Genomic DNA, 22,776 nt, shown 5'->3' with positions numbered 1-22,776 from the left:
TGATAAGTCATTAATTTTGTCAAAATGTTAACTTAAAAAAATTAAAATTTGGGTATGGAGCCATACCTATTTTACCCTCTTTTATGTGCAATTTAGAAAACAGTCGGCTCAGAAATAAATAACTTGTAGTGAATTCGATAGTATGAAAAAAGGTGTTTCTTGTGAGATGGACATTTGGACGATTATAAAAACACGGAATATATAACTGCCTACCATTTGGGCTATTTCTCATTCCAGCCAGTGCACCACAACTAGTATATCAAAGCAGGGCTCGCGCTGTCGGTAGCCAAATTAGCCATTGGTTAATTTTTTTTTAAAATGGCTAATAAAATTTGCAAGTGGCTAAAATTTTGGCTAAGCCATTTTCTGTCTTCTGATGTGAACAAACGGTTACATAATCTATCCGATACCTCAAACATAATAATAATACCAAATATTCAATTAGCGTAATAGCGATATCGCGACCGGTAACAAAAAAATGGTGTTATGCATAATTCAGTGTAGGCCTTATAATGTTTGCTTATTTTAATAATCACAGTTATTAATTTTAACGGCATGCATTCAACATGTAAGACAGCAATGTCTGGAAGATATGTAACTTGCTATTTTTACTTTGTAAAATCTTTGAACCAAAGTAATAAAAACAGCCCGACAAAGCGTGTCAATTTTAATACACATGCTAGTTCAGGGCCGAAAGACATGTAGGGCTATCTCAAGGGCCGAGTTCAGCCAGACCGAGCGAAAACAAAACGTTTGCTAAACAGGTTTGTGCGCTTCACGTTAAACCAAATGGACATGACGAACACCAATCACATTGTTCGCAAACGTTAGGAAGAACGTTCGTTGGCTGAACCGAGGACAGCTCTCGGTGCGAATATACGTCACGCTTCAGATTCAGCCGACACCCGCGTGTCAAGAGACATCGTTGTATTAAACAATACGATTACACAAAAGTAAATCTTGATGTAAATTTGTAGAAAAACAATAGTTGTTCGCATCAATGAATACCTAACTGCAGTTTTTGTTTATTCCATTGTCTTTGTTAATTTCGTACCCATGGTCGAGAGCACGCATGCAGATCGCTATCGCGGGAAATGAACATGCAGTATTTATACAAATTGCAGTTAAATGTACACTGAATAATAGTAGTTTACAATAATCATATTTGTTAGATAATTTTAGCTATAAATTTGTAAGACTGTGAGGTGACATTTAATAAGTTAGCTGGATTTTAAAAAGACCGTAAATTTTAATTTTATTAACTTTCTTCTTTTTTTAAAATAAATAAATGGAGTGAAGTCGGCATTCTTAGCCGAGGTATTTTGCAAGCAGAAATTACAACAAGCATTTAACACGACGCTGAAATCAACAGCAACAACATGGCACAAATTATGAAATTGTTTGGGGTGGGGAATTGATGGGTCACTTAAAAAAAAGAAAAGAAAGAAACAAAACAATTCAAATTAACATAAAGATTACTATTTAAAGAAATAATGAGCTCTATATAAAAAAAGCTCTCAAATTTTTATTTGGGAAAAAAGGAAGAAAGAAAAAACAACTACCCTCAATAAACATCTACCCACCCCCATATTTCTGTATGTTTGTTAATTTAATGTCATAGGCCTTAGATGTGGGGGTGGGTGTATGGGGTACTGGCTTCAAACTGAAGATAATACATAACCCCATCCCCACCGCACCCCACGCCCGCTGAAAAATTGAAGTAATATATTAACTGCCCCTACCCCCATTAAGGTTTTGTTATTCCTATTTATTCCAGTTTGTACACAATTAGCTGAAAAAAATATATTTTCATATTCATATATAAATACTCTATACAGTACTGCGTAAAACAAATTTGGCTAAAGCATTTTCAATATGGCTAATAAAAATTCCATTTGGCTAATATTTTGGCTACAGGTATTTTTGATCCAGGGTGAAACCTGCAAAGGCATGGTGAATATGAAAGATCCCTTGCTCCCAGGGTTTCTGCCAGAGGGTAAAACAGGTATGACGCCATACCCAATTTTTATACGCCCATCTATAGGTCGTATTATGGTATGGTGTTGTCCGTGCATCCGTCCGTCCGTCTGTCCGTCCGTCTGTTAACTTTTTCTCGTCCTGACCATATCTTGCATACATATGCATACAGGACCATCAAACCTGACATGTAGGAACAACTTGGGATGGCTGTGTGTCACATTCTATAATTACTAGGTCACTGTGACCTAGTTTTCACGGTTAACTGCACATAACAGTAAATCCAAAACAAACTGTTCATCCATCCCATTGCAAAAATTTTACATAATTAAAATTTAATCATATCCGTAACATATTTATTAATATAGATGTGGTGTTCTATCAAACTCTTGATGGGTGTATTATGTACCACCAGTACTCTTTTGTTTTTCTTCTTTTTTTTAAGTTGACTTTTTTCACTCTTATCATTACTGTATGAATCTTAATCCTAACACTAAACCTAACCCATTTTCTTATTGAGGGAGGTCCCCCCCACCTCATAACCCTTGTCAACTGTGGTTGCATTTAGCACACGTTGTAAATCTTCAATTCCATAGCACCATACCCAAAAATTTCTTTCTGGCAGAAACCCTGGCTACTAATGGAAAAAGATAACAGGTTTCCTCTCTAAGACTATACGTCAAAATGACTAAATATTTGACACCAAACAGCCAATGATTAATAAATCAATGTGCTCTAGTGGTGTCATAAAACAAAACAAACTAACTTTTTTTCTTTCTTTTTTTAAAATCCTTTTTTCTTTCTTTTCTTTTCTTTTTTTGTTGTACCTATTTTTTTGCATCGTCATTATGCACCATGTTGCCCGACTTTTTCTCGTACTCATTACTGGTATTTCCTTGTTTAGCTCTTGTTTATTTTTCTTGATGACAAATATTTGCATGTTAACATGACATATTTTTAGAACAGTTATATCTATGGAGAGGATGTTTAGCTTTGTAGGGCCATGGCATATGACACTTCGTGTACCAAGAGCACTGGTATGTAAATGATTAATATCTGAGTATTTTGGATTGAATAAGCATCATATTCTTGTATAAATTTTAATCTACCTTTAAAGTATTGATTCTCAGGCCTTCTGCCAAAAAATAATTTGAGTGTACGTAATAATAATAAAACAGATTATAAGTGCTCCTGACTGGGTGGGTGTGATCCTGGATCGATCCCCATCAGTGGACCCATTGGGCTATTTCTCGCTCCAGCCAGCACCACGACTGGTATATCAAAGGCCGTTGTATGTGTTATCCTGTCTGCGGGATGATGCATATAAAAGATCCTTTGCTGCTAATTGAAAAGATTAGCCCATGAAGTGGTGACAGCAGGTTTCCTCTCTCAATATCTGTGTGGTCCTTAACCATAAGTCCGACACCATATAACCGTAAATAAAATGTGTTGAGTGCATCGTTAAATAAAACATTTCCTTCCTTTCTAAGACTATGTCAAAATTACCAAATGTTTGACATCCAATAGCCGATGATTGATAAATCAATGTGCTCTTGTGGTGTCACTAAACAATTTTTTTTTTTTTAAACTGTATGACCTTTTCTAGAGTAATCTTACTGGCATATGGCTCATGTTACAACTGGCACATAGCATACACCTTTGTCATTAAACCACTGTAAAGTAATTATAAGTACTTGTAATTAAGTAGCCCTTCCCTCAAGTAATCTTTATGAAAAAAGGTGAGCAATTTTTGTTTCAAAGAATTTTGGAATTTCTTGGATGAACTTGAAAATTTGTCGTTTGACTTAGAATTGTGTTTTTCATTACAAATGTGGATTTTTGCATTACAATTAATTTTCCTAATAAATAAACCAATATATAATATGTGTTTGTTGGTATCTGGAAACTTTGAGTACAGAGTATTAACACTGGTAAGTCCTTACCTAAATTATAATAGTAAAGTTTGTTTTATTTAATGACACCACTTGAGCACATTGATTTTTTATCTTATTATCGCCTATTGGACATCAAACATATGGTCATTTTGATACTGCTTTTTAGAGGAAACCTGCTGTCGCCACATAGGCTACACTTTTATGATAGGCAGCAAGGGATCTTTTATTTGTGCTTCCCACAGGCAGGATAGCACAAACCATGGCCTTTGTTGAGCCAGTTATGGATCACTGGTCGATGCAAGTGGTTTACACCTACCCATTGAGCCTTGCGGAGCACTCACTCAGGGTTTGGAGTTGGTATCTGGATTAAAAATCCCATGCCTCGACTGAGATCCAAACCCAGTACCTACCAGCCTGTAGACCGATGGCCTAACCACGACGCCACCGAGGCCGGTCTAAATTATAATAGATTCATGAATTCATACACTAAATGTGAGTTATTTATGTGAAGATTATATTGATAATTAAAACGATAAACATATTTTTGATCGAACGCTAGGTTAGTAACAGGAATTATAAGTAAAATGTGTGGGTACTAGTATGTATGCTGGTATACTTAGCCAGCTTACTATATGAGTATGAATAAAACATGTCAACTCAGACAATCTAACTTAGAAAACTTCTCATACAAATCGTAATTGGCTTTATAAAGAATCAAAGACTGGTTAGTTGTTTCCCTTATAGCACACCGTATTACTCAATTACAACTGAGTGCTCTGTTGTTTCACTTTAAAGGAAAAGACCCTAGTTTTTAAACACTAAGGCATATTTTTCACTAGTAGAGCCGTTTATGATCACTGAAATCAAACATTACTTATATTTTATTTAGATAATCCATTTTCATACAACCGAAGTGTTTCTGGTTATCCTGGTGTTTCTAATACCACAAAATGCATTTTTCATATTTTTAAAAACGCACATGCTTCTGAGAAGTAACAGTTATGGAGTCGAGTTTTAGTCCATTTTTAACAATATTTCACCGTTTCATTGTCACAGACTCTTATTTCACTCTCTTGTAACGTGTTACAGGTTTGTAACTTAAACCACACTTGGTGTCTATTTTACGGGTTGAAACTAGGGTATGTACCTTTGAGGACCAGTGATATCAGCAAATGGAAGTTGACGTGAAACTTTTAATGTTGATTATATTGTACATGTATATGGAATAGAATATTTATTCAGTATGCTAAACTACAAAAATAAAAACACTCATTTACAGAGTTGCCAAACCTCAAATATAAGAAACCTCAAAATGTTTTCAGTCCTGAAACACAGAAAATGTAAGATCATAAATATATCTGGTTATACAGTATTTAAATGCACCAATCAAAACCTCATTAGTTAAGTAATATACTTAGCCATAGCCTATGGCTCACCCTGTCCTAGCTTAACCAAATTAGCCAGTTGGTAATTTTATACAAAGTGGTTAGAATATTTTTTAAATTGTATTTCAATTAGCCATTTTGTAATATTTTTAAAAGAAATATTCTGCACATATCTAAAAACACTTTTGTTTGTTTGTTTATTCCAGTCTGAGTCCTGCTTACCTGATGTCCAATCCAAAATTCCAAATGCCTAACTTTTATAATTACTTTTATTAAACCTCATTTACCCACGTCACAAAGCCTGTTTTAAACTTACCCATGTGTAATTACATAAAATTTCAATGCATAAACACCTGCATTTTAAAAAAGACAGGCTTTGTAAATTCGGCCCAATATGTATATGCAATGTAAATTGTACATAAACATTTTAATAAAATAATTGTTAAAAATTAATTTCAGATTTTCAGATTTGTTTCCTTGTTAATTTGCCAACCATCCAGCAGACATGATGAATAACTTGACAAATGCCACGTCGGTGAACATCTCGTTTGACAACCTGTACCCGGCCATCTTGGAGTGTTTTATCATCATCCTCCTTGGCTACATGGCAGGGCGCACCAGTCTCATCAGCCCTACTCACAGCAAAGGGATTGGGACATTCGTCTCCAGCTTCTGTCTGCCGGCACTGCTCTTCAAGAGCATGTGTGAGCTCCGCTTTGAGCAGGTCAACTGGACATTCCTCAGCAGCATCCTCATCGCCAAGACCGTCGTGTTCATCATCATCATCGTCATCAGTCTCGTCATCAAGCGGCCAGTCAATCTCGGATACGCAGGACTGTTCGCGATATTCTGTACACAGAGCAATGACTTCGCTCTCGGATATCCCATATGTAAGTGCAATATGGTTGGAGTGAAGTACAGTTTAATTACACGCACATGTAGTATAGTCAGAATGTTGTTTTAATGTCATCTTCACCTTGACGAAATAAAAAAGCAAGAATTTAGATATAGATATTACTTTTGCGATGGCAGCTGTGACAGCAATGTTGGCATCAACTTTTGCACTTAGCTCAACGTTAAAGTTTCATGTTTAGCTTAATTTTTTACAAACTATACTTGGTTTATACAGACGTGTAGTTGTTCACATGGATGTTCATCACATTGCATATGAAAACAGTTAATTAAATTAAAATGGTAGGCAAGACATTTAATTCTGCAGAAGTCTTCTTCCATTAGCAGTAAGAGATCTTTTATATGCACTTATCCTCATACAATTTCTTGCTCCAGCCAGTGCACCACGACTGGTATATCAAAGACCATGGTATGTGCTGTCCTGTATCGGATAGTGCATATAAAAGATCCCTTGCTGCTAACTGAAAAGAGTAGCCCATGAAGTGGTGACAGCAGGTTTCCTCCCTCAATATCTGTGTGGTTCTTAACCATATGTCCGACACCATATATCCGTAAACAAATTGTGTTGAGTGCGCCGTTAAATAAAACGTTTTCTTACTTTTTCTTCAGACATGACAGCATATACCACATCCTTTGATACACCAGTCATGGGGTACTGGATGGGATGGAATACAAAAGCAATTAGATAATATTTGATTGAGGGTGTTCGGTCCTACGACCAAAGCATGTCAGGCGAGCACTCTACCGACTGAGCTAACTGTAAAATCACACCCACAAACCCATTCATGATCATTTCTGGAACAACATTGAAATCATATTTTCTTTCTGATTGACTATATTTCATTCATGTTTTTTCAGCCCTGTGAGAATTGAAAATGTGTATAACCCGTTATAATTGTATTTATTTCAGTGCAAGCTCTATACCAAGACACACACCCCGACTACTTACAGTATATTTACCTGATAGCTCCAATATCACTGGTGTTCCTCAACCCGATTGGCTTCACACTGATGGAAATTCACAAACGGCGGGGGACCACTGGGGTGGAAACGGGGGCGTGCACCGTCGCCTGGCAAGTGGTTTGGAGTGTCGTTGCTAACCCGATCGTCTTCATGACGGCGATTGGAATCGCTGGGAATTTTGCTTTTAAACAAACCGTTCCAAACATCCTGCGAGACATTCTACAAGTGTTGGGTAAGCTGTTTGAGTCACATATAAGTAGAATGCATCATGTGTTATATTGTTTCAGTGACTTGGTAAACTTTTAATGTTTAGCTGGTAATTTTTCCGATTTATCTGTAGCTCTGATGATATTGATTGCGGGCCTCTAAGAATTGAAAATTTGCATATACCATTTATGGGTGATGCAAAAATAAAATTCACTTAACTCATTTTGTTTTTACCCGTTATGACCATGTAGACGATGTCAAAAATTCAATGCATGAATGAAAAATGGGTTACACAAAACTATACTTGTGCTAGGGATGCGCTAATGAAACTATCACTCTTGCAATTTTCATAGGCCTCTGGTTGTAATTATTAGATAAAGAATATTTAATACATAAACACATTGTGGGTTATGCTTTAGATTTGGAGTCCGGTTGTGGTACTAAAAAACGCTGTCTCTGTCAAGTCTTTGGAACCCCTAAGCTTCACAGTCAGTGTTGCTCTGTTCGGCCAGTGCTTTATCCTGGCTTCATCGTGGAAATAAGACAGTATGTGCCATATTGTAAACATATTTTCATTTCTTTACAGGCAGTGTTGCTCCGTTCGGCCAGTGCTTTATCCTGGCTTCATCGTGGAAATAAGACAGTATGTGCCATATTGTAAACATATTTTCATTTCTTTACAGGCAGTGTTGCTCCGTTTGGCCAGTGCTTTATCCTGGCTTCATCGTGGAAATAAGACAGTATGTGCCATATTGTAAACATATTTTCATTTCTTTACAGGCAGTGTTGCTCCGTTCGGCCAGTGCTTTATCCTGGCTTCATCGTGGAAATAAGACAGTATGTGCCATATTGTAAACATATTTTCATTTCTTTACAGGCAATGCATTCAGTGCAACAGCCTTGTTTTATCTTGGTTTAAGTCTTGTCGGCAAGGTCAAGGCCGTCCGAGGTATTGGACTTCTGGTGCCTATTTTACTGATTGGTGCAAAGACGTAAGTTTTAACTTTAGATAATTCTAATATTGATTTATTGTTTAAGGGTTTGATTAACCTAAACCCTTTTCTACATGTCACATGATGTATCTATGTTAAGGTGAGTAAAGTGGTACATATGTAAAGTGATTAATCTACCTATCTACAACTAGAAAAATATGATTTCTGCTATAAAAAAACCCCAATACATACACTTATTCTTTCTTTAAGATTTATGTTTCCATTTTGGGGCAGTTTATTTTATTGTTATTATTAATTTTGTGTAATAACATTTTTGCAATTTGTTTTAATCAAAAGATATCATTAATTGTTTTAGTGATATCATCCAATTAGAATCTAGTAAATCATATAGGACTAGAAAGGTGGTAATTATGCCTTTATAAATCATGATGGTAATTAAATGTATGAGAATTCATTAGTATAACAAATATCAAGTATATGAGGATAGTGCTAGGTTGTTGTAAATGTCAGAACCAGTGGTATTTAATAAAATCTATTTTTAACTATATTTCAGTTTACTGTTGCCATTTGTTACATGGGAGGTGATTGGCTGGCTGACGAACAAGGACACATCAATCATGAAGGCCAATGAGAGTGAATCTCTCAGCATGTATGGCTTCCTGTATGGCACGTTTCCCACGGCGCCCTCTGTGTTTCTGTACGCCAGTCAGCACAACATAGCCGAGGACATTGTACGTAAGGCTTGCCATGGTCTGACTCGAATCATGTCTACATGTGTAGCTTTGGTTTTAACAGTGATGGGGTTTTCTGTCTGATAAGAGTTAAATTCTGAAATCTGACTGGAATGGCATCTAACATAGCTTTTTAACAGTGATGGGGTTTTCTGTCTGATAAGAGTTAAGTTCTAAACACTGACTGGAATGGCATCTATCATAGGTTTTTAACAGTGATGGGGTTTCTGTCCAATAGATGTGACTTTCTGAGATCTGAATGGAATGGCATCTATCATAGGTTTTTAACAGTGATGGGGTTTCTGTCCAATAGATGTGACTTTCTGAGATCTGAATGGAATGGTATCTAGGGCTAGCTCTAGCACTCGCTAAGTTCATCAGTTGCAGATTTTATAAACAACTGACAAATTTTATTTTATTTTGGAGAAATAATTTTATGTAATAATTGATATTTTGTTAGAAAATAACAGGGTTTATGCATTTTTTAAGTTTATAGATAATTTAGTGAAAAGAGGTAGCCCTGGGCATCTAGCTTAGGTTTTTAACAGTAATTGGAGGGTTGTTTTTTAAGTGTTGTCTTAAATCTTCAATAACAACTTGAGACTAATGTCATAGCTTTGTCATACAGCTTGTATGCTTGTGACTTCGTTTGAGATTTGAGTCTAGACTCTAAAATGTTATAAGCATCAGCCCTGGTTTGAATTTAAACCACATTAAACCACTTAATTAATCATAATGGGCCAAATTTACAAAGCCTGTTTATGTCTTATACACATGTAACTACATATATTTACAAAGCCTGTTTATGTCTTATACACTTGTAACTACATATATTTACAAAGCCTGTTTATGTCTTATACACATGTAACTACATATATTTACAAAGCCTGTTTATGTCTTATACACATGTAACTACATATATTTACAAAGCCTGTTTATGTCTTATACACATGTAACTACATATATTTACAAAGCCTGTTTATGTCTTATACACTTGTAACTACATATATTTACAAAGCCTGTTTATGTCTTATACACATGTAACTACATATATTTACAAAGCCTGTTTATGTCTTATACACATGTAACTACATATATTTACAAAGCCTGTTTATGTCTTATACACTTGTAACTACATATATTTACAAAGCCTGTTTATGTCTTATACACATGTAACTACATATATTTACAAAGCCTGTTTATGTCTTATACACATGTAACTACATATATTTACAAAGCCTGTTTATGTCTTATACACATGTAACTACATATATTTACAAAGCCTGTTTATGTCTTATACACATGTAACTACATATATTTACAAAGCCTGTTTATGTCTTATACACATGTAACTACATATATTTACAAAGCCTGTTTATGTCTTATACACTTGTAACTACATATATTTATAAAGCCTGTTTATGTCTTATACACATGTAACTACATATATTTATAATGCTTAAACACCTGCAGTTAAGAAAAACAGGCTGCGTAAATTCACTCTATTGATATTATTTTACTTTATATTCCAGATTGCTACAGGTATGATATGATATTAGGATGAATTTACCATATTGCTACTGTTTTTTCATGTCTTCATGGTGGTACAGGGGCGAGACATAGCCCAGTGGTAAAGCGCTCGCTCGATGCGCAGTCAATCCCCGTTGGTGGGCCCATTGGGCTATTTCTCGTTCAGCCAGTGCACCACGACTGGGATATCAAAGGCTTTGGGATGGTGCATATAAAAGATCCCTTGCTGCTAATCGAAAAGAGTAGCCCATGAAGTGGCGACAGCGGGTTTCCTTTCTCAATAATCTCTGTGGTCCTTAATCATATGTCTGACGCCATATAACCATAAATACAATGTGTTGAGTGTGTCATTAAATAAAACATTTAAAAAAAACATTTAATCATGGTGGTACAATTACACCATATATTCCAGATTGCTACAGGTATGGTCGTGTGCACGTTTATCTCTGCTCCACTGATGTTCGTATCGGCTAAGATGATGACCGTCATTGTGAACAGTGAACTCGACTACAAGAGTCTTCTTCGCGAGACGTTCTTCGACACAAGTATTATCAGCATCATCTGCTGTGTGCGTAATTTAGCATTTAAATTTCTTTAATTATTATTATTTATTTTTTTACTTGATGTGCTACTCTTTGTTTTCTTTGTTTAACCTGAACCCTGCAAATTATTAGAAGTTTGGTAAATCTGATAAGAAAATCGGTATCTAAATTAAATATTTAATTAGCCAAACAGTAAAAATGGCTGTAAATCTAAAAAAGATGCACAATTATCAAATCAGTATAATAAAATATTTTAAATTATGAAGTTTTATTTTTCAAATTAACTTACACATGTATTTCACTATTATAGTTCCCAATTGTTTCATTGAACTTTGTAACAGAAAAATGTGTCGTGAAAATAAAGGTTTCATCTCATAAATCTATTTTTTAAATATTCAAACTTTTTTTCTACACTACATAATAGAGAAATTTGTGTATACATCCTCATTTAAACACAATGTTACCATAAAATGTAATGAGTTGTTTTTTGTGTGCTTTTAATGTCTCATCCAATCATATTACATCATATTAGTTGAAGAAAAAGTCTTTGACTTCCTGTCACACTTTGTATTAAATGGATAATAAAATTCATCTTATTAATGATTTCTTTGCAGGTTTGGGTCATGGGTGTTCTGTTTCTAAGTGGACGATGGAAACGGATACCTCACCGGTTCACAATGTGTCTCATATTTTGTCAGGTTAGTTATATACCAGTTCATCACTGATATAGGTATAACATAGAATTTCCTGTCTAGTGAACCACAAATGGGTTTTTTCAAGAAGACGGACATGTAACGTTTATTTGTCAGATCTGATTGATGCATGTTTTGGACAGTGCTCGAAAATGCCAACATTTCATTATGGACTATGTTGAGGATTTCATTTAATTTAATTCATTCATTTATTCATTTATTTATTCATTCATTTAAAAAAAAAACCCAACCAAACCCCCCAATTTCAAGCCAGATGTTAATCTAGGCTTGGTCTGTAGATCAATTTCATAATATATAAAAGATTGCCCAATTTCATAATATATAAAAGATTGCCCATGTGTTTGTGTTGTGTTTCAGCTCATCGGCTGCATTGGCATGGTGATGTACTGTCAGAGTGACGGAGTGCCGCTGTGGAGGCAGTACTTTCAGATGGTGCTGCTCCTCGTCGGGGTGTTCGGGACACGGTGCTGCACGTCGATGGTTGCCTTGGTGATGTGTCTCATACACACGCGCAGTCTGTGTTATGTGTTCCGGGTTCAAGTCTGGTTGCTCTTCTTCGGCTTTGGGTGAGTGTTCGTGAATATCCGTTGATTTATTACACTGTGTTTTTGGCCTGTCTGTCTGTCTCTATGTCTGTCTGTGTGTGTGTCTCTCTCTCTCTCTCTCTCTCTCTCTCTCTCTCTCTCTCTCTCTCTCTCTCTCTCTCTCTCTCTCTCTCTCTCTCTCGTTTTTGTGCCTACAGATACGGTCATTTGCTTTGGTTCAAATACAGTTCTGTCACCATGTTTTTAGGGATATTTTATCACAAAATGGTGGCCTTGTATTCCAGTTTCTAAGTGGTGACATTGTGAATATTGCGTTTTTATATCACCTAGGGTTCAGATCAAGGATATAAAAGAATATCATGTCACAGAAAAAACCCCAAAAGGTGGATGATCTGGTGTAAATGGAAAATTAAAAAAATATACTCAAGACTGGAGCTTTAAAACTGGAGAATAGTTATTCTTTTGATATTGTGATATTATTTTCATTCAAGAAGTATAGTCTGGTGAAAATATTAATAATAACTTTGTTTGTTTCAGTATACCCATAACAACGGTTGGCCTGTTGTTTTTCTGTGGCCACCAGCACATAGTCCACGAAATAGACCCGTCGTTCCATCTCGGAGACACCCAGGTAACGTCCTGTTAGACCATCTTCAAAACAGTGGTCTTGTTTCACATTAACATATATAGCCTATTGTAGGTTGTGAGGAAAACGTCTGTACTGAGAAAAAGAAATAAGGGAACACTTGATAGTGTAGACTATCAGCACCCTAATGTCTGTAAAAAAGTACAAAGATATAATGTGGGATTGAATGTCAGTAAAGTGGCTAGTCATTTTCGAAGCTATCATAATGAAGAAAGGAAATGTTTGATTTAACGACGCACTCAACACATTTTATTTACGGTTATATGGCGTCGGACATGTGGTTAAGGACCACACAGATATTGAGGGAGGAAACCCGCTGTCGCCACTTCATGGGCTACTCTTTTCGATTAGCAGCAAGGGATCTTTTATATGCATTATCCCATAGACAGGATAGCACATACCACAGCCTTTGATGTACCAGTCGTGCTATCATATTGCTACAAAATCGTAAAACCACCATGGGATATGACGTCACTATAGCACTATAGCTTACAATGGTTTTTCAATTACGTAGGGCTAAGATGGCTTCGGAAATATGGGCCACGGTTAACTTACTGACACCGTGGATGATTGTTTTGGTTGCAGTCAGTCTTCTCTGTTAGTGTTGATGTTACCTCTTTATTTCTTTCCATCAGGATATTTTATTTGAATATGTCATAATTCCATCATCATTGGTATATAGCTGTGGTGCAATATGTTTGTGTTCAATTGCCCTTGATCGACTCAGATATGATAATGGTCACGATTATAGGAAGGTGTGTATATATATATATATATATATATATATATATATATATATATATATATACGAGTTCCATTTCTCACTCTTGATCAAATAACAAAAAAACATCGGCCGCTTACAAAGCCTGAGTTTTGTCTTAAATGAAACAACTCTTCCTTCTTTTCTTGTCTTAAATTCACACAACTACATACATTTAAAATGCTTAAGCACCTGTGATTTTGAAAAAAACAGACTTCACAAATTCAGCTACATATCTACATTGTTTTGTGTATAGCCATAGTTTAAAATGTGTCGAATTGTTGTTAAACAAATATTTCTGTTTTGTTTTGTTTCAGTCTATATTTTCCGTGCTGGTGTTACTAATAAACATTATTCTGACCATCACTGCACTGATAATACGTCAGCGCAATGACCGGCTGTTGACGCCAGTGACAACGTCGCCTCCTGAAGATACAACATCACCACACCAAGGTGGCGCCCTCCTCAACAACCCAGACTCGTCGGATACGTGGGATCTGCTTAACACCGAGCCCAAGCAGAGGATCGAGTTCCCGGACTTCCAGAAGTATGAGTCTTGTGAAGGGACCCATTCCTTTACAGGTACCTTTTTAAAAAAATATATATATATATTATCCCACTTCACCCCTACCCACTCTTTCCTTTCTCGCCTTAGGTACCTTTGGAGTTTTTTTTGTTTGTTTTTTAAATTATCTCACTGCACCACCCCAACCCCTTTCCTTTTTTTCCTTAGAATTCCATCTCATTTCTTCCCGATCTGGCAGCTCTTCCTATCTTTCAACTTCTTTTGCTGTCCACCTCCACATCCCAGTCCTTGTATCTCAAATAGTGCCATGTGTTTGTCTCTTGTGGCTATCCATGCCACACACCTGTCATTTCCCATCAGCCTTTAGCTGTGGGACTAGAATGAGCACTTCTGAGAGTGTTCAGTAGTTCATTCTGGCATCGTTAAAAGGCACTTGTAACCACCTATGATAATCCCCTACTGCTGGCGGTCGTTAGTTAATAGTGTCATGGTTCAGACCAGCTTTATTAGAGGTAGAGGATGAGGATGAAGGGTGGATGCAGGTAGGTGACCAGAGACTGCACCCGTGGAGGAAGTTGAGACAGGTAGGTGATGGTGTGGACAGCTCAAAAGACAGAGTTGGTGGAAACTTGACAGATTTGTTCATCATAATGTTTTGAATTTATTATTAAATTGTTTTATTACCTTGATGTAGTAAAAGGTGAGATATAGGTATTTCTTTTCTGGTGGTGATGGAGGTGTCAAGATTTGTGCAATATTAAGTTTTTACATTCAGCTCTATTTTCACAAACTATATATTATATTCATCTTAGTGTGCGCCAAAGAAAAATTCTAAGCTAGTAAATGAATTTTTCTCTTTTAATTTAAAATTTAATTTTATAATTATTATTTTTTGTTTTACGAACTAGATAAATACTGAATGTAGATGAGACATGCAAGTCATAAATATATCATAGAACAGTTAGTTTTGATAGTGTTACGTTCATTAGACAGCATGGCTTTGGTATTAGGTCATCTCCATGGAGCATCCATGCAGCTATTGTTAAATAGACCCCACAAATCTCATACACATTTCTCTCCGAGTGTTTAATAAACACATATTAATATTGTTACATCTTGTCTTTGTATTATAGTGCATTGTCATAATTAATATATTTGCTAAACAATATTATTACATTAAAGACATTGTGTATAATAAGTTCAACACTCCAATAAACATTATAAAATATTTATCCTCTTCCCACCAGATCAAAACATTGAAGAAATAATTCCGTTCCCAAAGAATTTGGTCCAGGATTCAGAATATTCGAGTTCTGATTCGTCCCTGACATCCGAGACGCTGCTCGAATCAAGTCTCAACGAGCGAACATGTCTACTCGGCCAGTGTTCATCAGAACAGCGCCGACAGTGTCAGAGTAGACTGCAGTCTTACCTGGCTAATACCATCGTCATTGACGACACGACTCCACGGCAGAAACAAAGTATCCAGGATTCCCTGCAGGACGAGTACCAGACCGGACACCACCTAGTGCTAATTCTTCTTTTGCTTTTGTCGATGTTTATAGTAAGTATTTCCAGGGTTAGCCCTGGTGCACACCAAATTCGCCAACTGCGAATTTTAAAAACAATTGGCAAATTTTATTCCACTTTGTCAAAATAATTTCACATAATAATTAATATTTTGCTAGAAAATAACTGGATTTCTGTTATTTTTTAAGTTTAAGATATAATTTGGCAAAATTTTCTTCGCACACAGAACTAGCTTTGTATGTCATAGATATGTCCTTTTATAACTGTTTTATAATAACAGTGAAGGGGCGGGATGTGGCTCAGTGTTAATGCTCTTGCCTGATGTGCCGTTGGGCTCACTGGCTCTCTCTCATTCCAGCTAATGTACTACGACTGATATATTTACGGCCATGGTATCCTGTATGTGGGATGGTGCATATAACAGATCCCTTGCTGCTAATCAAAAAGAATAGCCCATGAAGTGGCGACAGCAGGTTTCCTCTCTCAATATCTTTGTGGCCCTTAACCATATGTCCGACGCCGTAAATAAAATGTGTTGAGTGTGTCGTTGAATAAAACATTTCCTTTCTTCCGTGGTATGTGCTATCCTGTCTGTGGGATGGTGCATATAAAAGATCCCCTGCTACTAATGTTTTATAATAATAGTGAAGGGCAGGATTTAGCTCAGTGTTAAATTTAACCTCTTGCCTGATGTGCGGACGGTTTAGGATCAATCCCTGTTAGTGGGCCCATTGGTTATTTCTCGTTCCAGCCAGTGCACCATTACTGATATATCAAAGACCATGGTATGTGGTATCCTGTCTGTGGGATGGTGCATATGAAAGATCCACTGCTGCTAATGGGAAAATGTAGCGTGTTTCCTCTCTAAGACTATGTCCAAATCACCAAATGTTTGACATCCAATAGCCGATGATTAATAAATTAATGTGCTCTAGTGGTGTTGTTAAACAAAACAAACTTTAACATCCATCTGCGTCAGTGGGGCCCACTGAGCTATTTCTTGTTCCAGCCAGTGTAACACAACTGGTATATGTTACCCTGTCTGTGGGGTAGTGCATATAACACATCCGCTGCTACTAATTAATGGGAAAATGTAGCAGCTTTCCTTTCTAAGGCTATATATCAAAATTACCAAATGTTAGACATCTAATAGCCGATGATTAATGCATGTACATAATGTGTTCTAGTGGTGTCGTTAAATAAAACACTTTTTTATTTTTTTTAACATTAAATTTAGCATCATAAAATATTAGCATTGTGTATGGCCTTGCTAAATTTGCTAATATTTTGTGCTCACAACATTTCCAGTATCTAATTTCTTTTAATTTAGGGTTTATTTCTGTGTGTGTGGAGAATGTTCAACAAACATCCAACAGGGATATACATAGAGGTGGAGTTCCTAGACGGTGTGTTCAACTACGGACAGGTACGTTGTTATGTTTGGGGTTTATTTCTGTGTGTGTGGAGAATGTTCAACAAACATCCAACAGGGATATACATAGAGGTGGAGTTTCTAGACGGAGTGTTCAACTACGGACAGGTACGTTGTTATGTTTAGGGTTTATTTCTGTGTGTGTGGAGAATGTTCAACAAACATCCAACAGGGATATACATAGAGGTGGAGTTCCTAGACGGAGTGTTCAACTACGGACAGGTACGTTGTTATGTTTAGGGTTTATTTCTGTGTGTGTGGAGAATGTTCAACAAACATCCAACAGGGATATACATAGAAGTGGAGTTCCTAGACGGTGTGTTCAACTACGGACAGGTACGTTGTTATGTTTGGGGTTTATTTCTGTGTGTGTGGAGAATGTTCAACAAACATCCCACAGGGATATACATAGAGGTGGAGTTCCTAGACGGTGTGTTCAACTACGGACAGGTACGTTGTTATGTTTAGGGTTTATTTCTCTGTGTGTGGAGAATGTTCAACAAACATCCAACAGGGATATACATAGAAGTGGAGTTCCTAGACGGTGTGTTCAACTACGGACAGGTACGTTGTTATGTTTAGGGTTTATTTCTGTGTGTGTGGAGAATGTTCAACAAACATCCAACAGGGATATACATAGAGGTGGAGTTCCTAGACGGTGTGTTCAACTACGGACAGGTACGTTGTTATGTTTAGGGTTTATTTCTGTGTGTGTGGAGAATGTTCAACAAACATCCAACAGGGATATACATAGAGGTGGAGTTCCTAGACGGTGTGTTCAACTACGGACAGGTACGTTGTTATGTTTGGGGTTTATTTCTGTGTGTGTGGAGAATGTTCAACAAACATCCAACAGGGATATACATAGAGGTGGAGTTCCTAGACGGTGTGTTCAACTACGGACAGGTACGTTGTTATGTTTGGGGTTTATTTCTGTGTGTGTGGAGAATGTTCAACAAACATCCAACAGGGATATACATAGAGGTGGAGTTCCTAGACGGTGTGTTCAACTACGGACAGGTACGTTGTTATGTTTGGGGTTTATTTCTGTGTGTGTGGAGAATGTTCAACAAACATCCAACAGGGATATACATAGAGGTGGAGTTCCTAGACGGTGTGTTCAACTACGGACAGGTACGTTGTTATGTTTGGGGTTTATTTCTGTGTGTGTGGAGAATGTTCAACAAACATCCAACAGGGATATACATAGAAGTGGAGTTCCTAGACGGAGTGTTCAACTACGGACAGGTACGTTCTTATGTTTGGATCATATAACCATGGCCATGACCTTTAATGAAGTATAGAGCAAGCACTAGTCGTATAATTACTGTGTTTACAATTATTCTTGCATACGAGATGAAACAGTTTTGTTAAACTTATATTTAGGATTCTTTCTTATGTAATGATTTGATTATGGCTTGAATAGATTTTAATAGTTTACTTACAATGTTGCTTTCTGTGAAATAGATTAATATTGTTAAGTGGTGGTTTTCACTGCAAATACACATCTTAGTGCATGTTCGAGATTTGTAAATTTCAAAACCAATTGTTGATGTATCTGAAACATGTATCTGCAGTTAATATAATGTGTGTGTATAAATTTTGTGGATTAAGTTTAGGCACAAACAATCTGAAATTCATATTTACAAATTTGTTTTGGTCTGGTTTACCATATTTGCAGTTTGTTTAAACAGCTGTGGTAGTTGTGTTATTCACCAGTGAATTATGAATGTTTTCTTTTTAGGCTTTTCATACATTTGTTTGAAGTGGGGTTGGTGTTTTTTTGGTGTTTTTTTCAGGGTTTTCTTATATTTGCTGTATTTGGTTTTGACACAAGACTCATGTTTTCGCCCCTAATTAGAAGGTATGTACCCACAATGCACTATAAGTCTTCTGCTTTTATTTGTATTTTTTTATACAATATTTTGTACTGTAATGCTAAACATGTACTAATTATAAAATAAATAGAACAAACTTCATTATGTTTTGGACCATTCAAACATTATTTTTTTAAAAACCCAACATTTTGGTCCATAAAAAAAAGAAAGATTATAAAATGTTTTCAAATATTACTGTTACAGTTATGGATTATTAATTATTGCATGGAAAAAATATTTTCATGAAAATACATTTTTCAGCCAGTGTATTCTTAGGGGTCGTCCATAATTTTCAACATTTTCACGAGGGTACAAATCATACGCGGGGGAGGGGGAGGGGGGAATTAAGGGGCCAGCGTACACTTTTTTTGAAAATGAAAAATGTCGATCAACATTTTTCATTTGGGGATGTACACTTTTAGGGGGGGGGGGGGGTCAAAAGCATACGGTTTTGAGAATGAGAAATTCCGCTCAGCAGAGCCTCGCGGAATTTCCCATTCTTACCTTCACAGGATAAAGCAGATATCTGACGTCATTAACTAGTTATTCTATATTTAAAAATACCTTTGTTTTTCAGTTGCTAAAGAGCTGATAACAGTTTTTATTCAAACGGATCAGTGAATGCAGCGAAATATTAGCATACAAGTTATTTTTCACTTAAATTGGTATCTTCAGTGCATATCTGCAATAAAAATAATGCAAATGCTTATAAATTTGATGACTTGAGGTTAGGTGTAAATGACGTAAAATTTATATGCATGCACTTCCCTCCCAGTTTACAGTATTCAAAATGTTTTTGTTGTATTTCAGTTAATATGTTTAAGTGAATTTTGTTATACATTTTTAAAACAAAATTCTCGAAATAAGTTTAAAACCGTCGTCAGATTACAAGAGGTTACAACAAAAGGTCACATCTATGAAGTTTAAAACAGTACTTCATGCTCAGTAGCATTCGATAAAACGAAAACCCCACCCACATATACATGTGATTTGATCTAGTTGTGTTTTATTCAGATATATATGTAATATACAATATATACGGTAAGTATCAGCATAGTAAACACATTATTTACATAACAATATATTATTGATATATACATGTACGATAACAAAATATTAGTGTTTATAATGAAAATAACTGAAAACTTAAAGGTACCATCCAGAGTTTGCAGCCATTTGTAAGATGTTTCTGATTAATAGAATCTTTTTGGCAACTAAAATTACATAATATTGAATACATTTTATTGTTTAGAATGCCAATGTCTGTATATATCTAGTGTTTGTGGTCATGTGTTAAAGTTTGTAGCAGTCAGTTTTCATTTTACTTCTTAATACATGTATATGTTTTTCATATGTATGAAATTATTGGAAGGTAAAATTCAGTTTGAGCTAATAAACAAGAAAACATGTTATAATGTTACTTTGTTACAAGGGTACATTTCCTTTAATAAATTATCATGACCTATAGGTTAGCAGGTTATACATTTTGTACCAAGCCCTACATGGTTTACAAGACATTGTATAATTTGATGACTGTAAGTTGCAAACATTATTATCAGTTCATTTTAAACATTGTTTAGTGTTGTCATGACAAGTGGACATGGTAAAGATTGTTTTGATATTTGAATTATTTCAGCTTCCCAAGGGCCATGCTTGCCGTCCTAACTTGTATGAGGAATTTGAAACGATGTTTTTTAAAACGATTGCTTGGCTCCTCAAATAAACCCATCTGATTGGTTAACTTGGCTTGGTGATAGCGTGTGCATGTTCACATAATGTACCCTAAAGACTTGTTTAAAACATTCACAAAAAGTGTGTGAAATGTCTCCGCAAAAACATTTTTTGCTCCCAAATTTTATTTTGTGTGGTAGTGTATTTAATTCACTACTATGTGATTGTGGTGGAATAAACTTGTACCAAAGATTGGACCCGAATTATATCACCTGTGAAATAAACATATTTCATTATATAAGTAGTAGATACCCTGTTTGTCATTGGATTGAAATCTGGTAGGTAGTGGGTTCATGTCCCACCTGTAGCCATGACGGGGAGGGGAGATTTTGTCATATCTATACTTGCTCCAACCTTTAGTTAAAACACATCTGGGCTCAGTTAGAAGATGGCTATTTTCAAGTTTCAATGTGAATATTGGTATCTCACAAGTGAAGGATAACCCACCTCCCCCATATATGTTGGACGGTTAACCCAGCAGACAGATGGGTTATACTATTCTCAGCTGTACAAATGTGGACTGTGTGGTCATCTGAAAAACTGTTGTCGACTGTACTTATCTTGGGTCTGATTTTATTGGCTTTCGGGGTTAGAATTGAAAAAAAAATCCCACTGGAGAGACTAGTAGTCTAAAAAAGTTAATAGTCCCCAAGAAAAATCACAAGCCATTCCCACATACACACTATTGAGTCATCCTGAGAAGATGAAACCTGTGTGGGTTCTATCAGGCTGTTAAAGAACACACATTACGGTACCTATGTAGGGTATCATGGTGAAATGGCCTGACAGCCAACATCTTAAATTCAAGGGTCAGAATTACTAACCCGGGTGACCTTTTTCCTCTTTTTTTTTTTTTCTTCTCTTTTTTCTTTTCTTTTCTTTTCTTAATATTTTTTTTACCAAGGGACTAGCATCAGTTAAACTTCTCGTCCACAACAATTTCTATTCACATCGGGCGAAGGAGCAAGAGTTATTCTCCACACAATATATTTGGCATTAATTGTCTCAAATTCCAATTATTACTTACATACATGTATTTATTTGGCTGTCTGGGTCCGCTTGCAGAGTTATGCATGTTGGGTTGTATTCCTCCATTACAATATGTTACTGTCTTTCAACAGTAAATCGGTGATGGTACTGTCAGTGTGTTTGTTTGGTACATGTGTATTTGGTGCAGTTTGTAGTCCGGTAGTGTTATCGTGGTGATCTGGTTTGCTGCACACACAGGTCATATTTCTCCTGTTACTGCTTTTATGACATAATGGTGATAACGAAATGTTGGTGCTCTGTATATTTTGGAGGAAATTGTGACCAACCCTAAAAAACGCAATAGCAACATTTTAATGATTTTATTAAATAACATTATGTGGAAAAAGGTAGAAAAAATACTGAGGTGGGGGTAAGAAACATCAACCCAAATGAACTAGGGCAATTTATTATGACAACCAAACTATTTTTTTAATTAAAAAAAAAATCTATTTTTAAGGTTGGTCCTACTGGAAGCATTGAATATGTCCTATTAACATTTAACAGTGAGTTTACCAGCTTACTAAAGGTCTTGCTGTAAATTTATGTTTCTCTTTTTACAGTTGAGAAACAATCAAATAACTGGTATAACAATTTATATATTAGTTATTACTATATGACCGTGTATAGTATATTAGTTATTACTATATTTTGTTATTTACTTTATACTTTTCAGATTTGTTTCCAGATATAGATGGATAAATTATGTCTACCTTAGGTAACCAGTAGAATAGTTCATAGCTTGTTGAATATTTATTGTAGTTCTCTGATTTGTACTTTTCTTTTTGTTGTAAAGTTCTTTTGTTTACTAGTGAGGTCTCTTTTAACCTATTTTGCCTCTCATTAATAATATTGCTGTTTGCTTTATCCACTTTGTTTCTAACAGTGCTTAGCA

General features: G+C 35.9%; 1 protein-coding gene across 4 annotated transcripts in view; it reads left to right on the top strand.

Annotated features, from left to right (window-relative positions):
• The window catches only part of LOC121381661 (integral membrane protein GPR155-like), a 30,122-nt gene that overhangs the window by 1,488 nt on the left and 5,858 nt on the right, over positions 1-22,776 (top strand). For 2 of the 4 annotated variants that reach the window (XM_041511002.1, XM_041511001.1), the window contains exons 2-14: positions 5,717-6,147; positions 7,080-7,364; positions 8,217-8,331; positions 8,846-9,023; positions 10,966-11,121; positions 11,710-11,793; positions 12,166-12,374; positions 12,891-12,984; positions 14,077-14,341; positions 15,533-15,849; positions 17,146-17,241; positions 19,047-19,111; positions 22,558-22,599. In XM_041511002.1, the coding sequence (XP_041366936.1) occupies positions 5,763-6,147; positions 7,080-7,364; positions 8,217-8,331; positions 8,846-9,023; positions 10,966-11,121; positions 11,710-11,793; positions 12,166-12,374; positions 12,891-12,984; positions 14,077-14,341; positions 15,533-15,849; positions 17,146-17,241; positions 19,047-19,111; positions 22,558-22,599 (2,291 nt within the window). In that variant the 5' untranslated portion in view covers positions 5,717-5,762. The other 2 variants (XM_041511003.1, XM_041511004.1) reach the window with 2 other exon arrangements.

Source organism: Gigantopelta aegis, chromosome 9, assembly GCF_016097555.1.
Source record: "Gigantopelta aegis isolate Gae_Host chromosome 9, Gae_host_genome, whole genome shotgun sequence".
NCBI lineage: Eukaryota > Metazoa > Mollusca > Gastropoda > Neomphalida > Peltospiridae > Gigantopelta > Gigantopelta aegis.
This window is presented reverse-complemented; position numbering and strand designations above follow the sequence as displayed.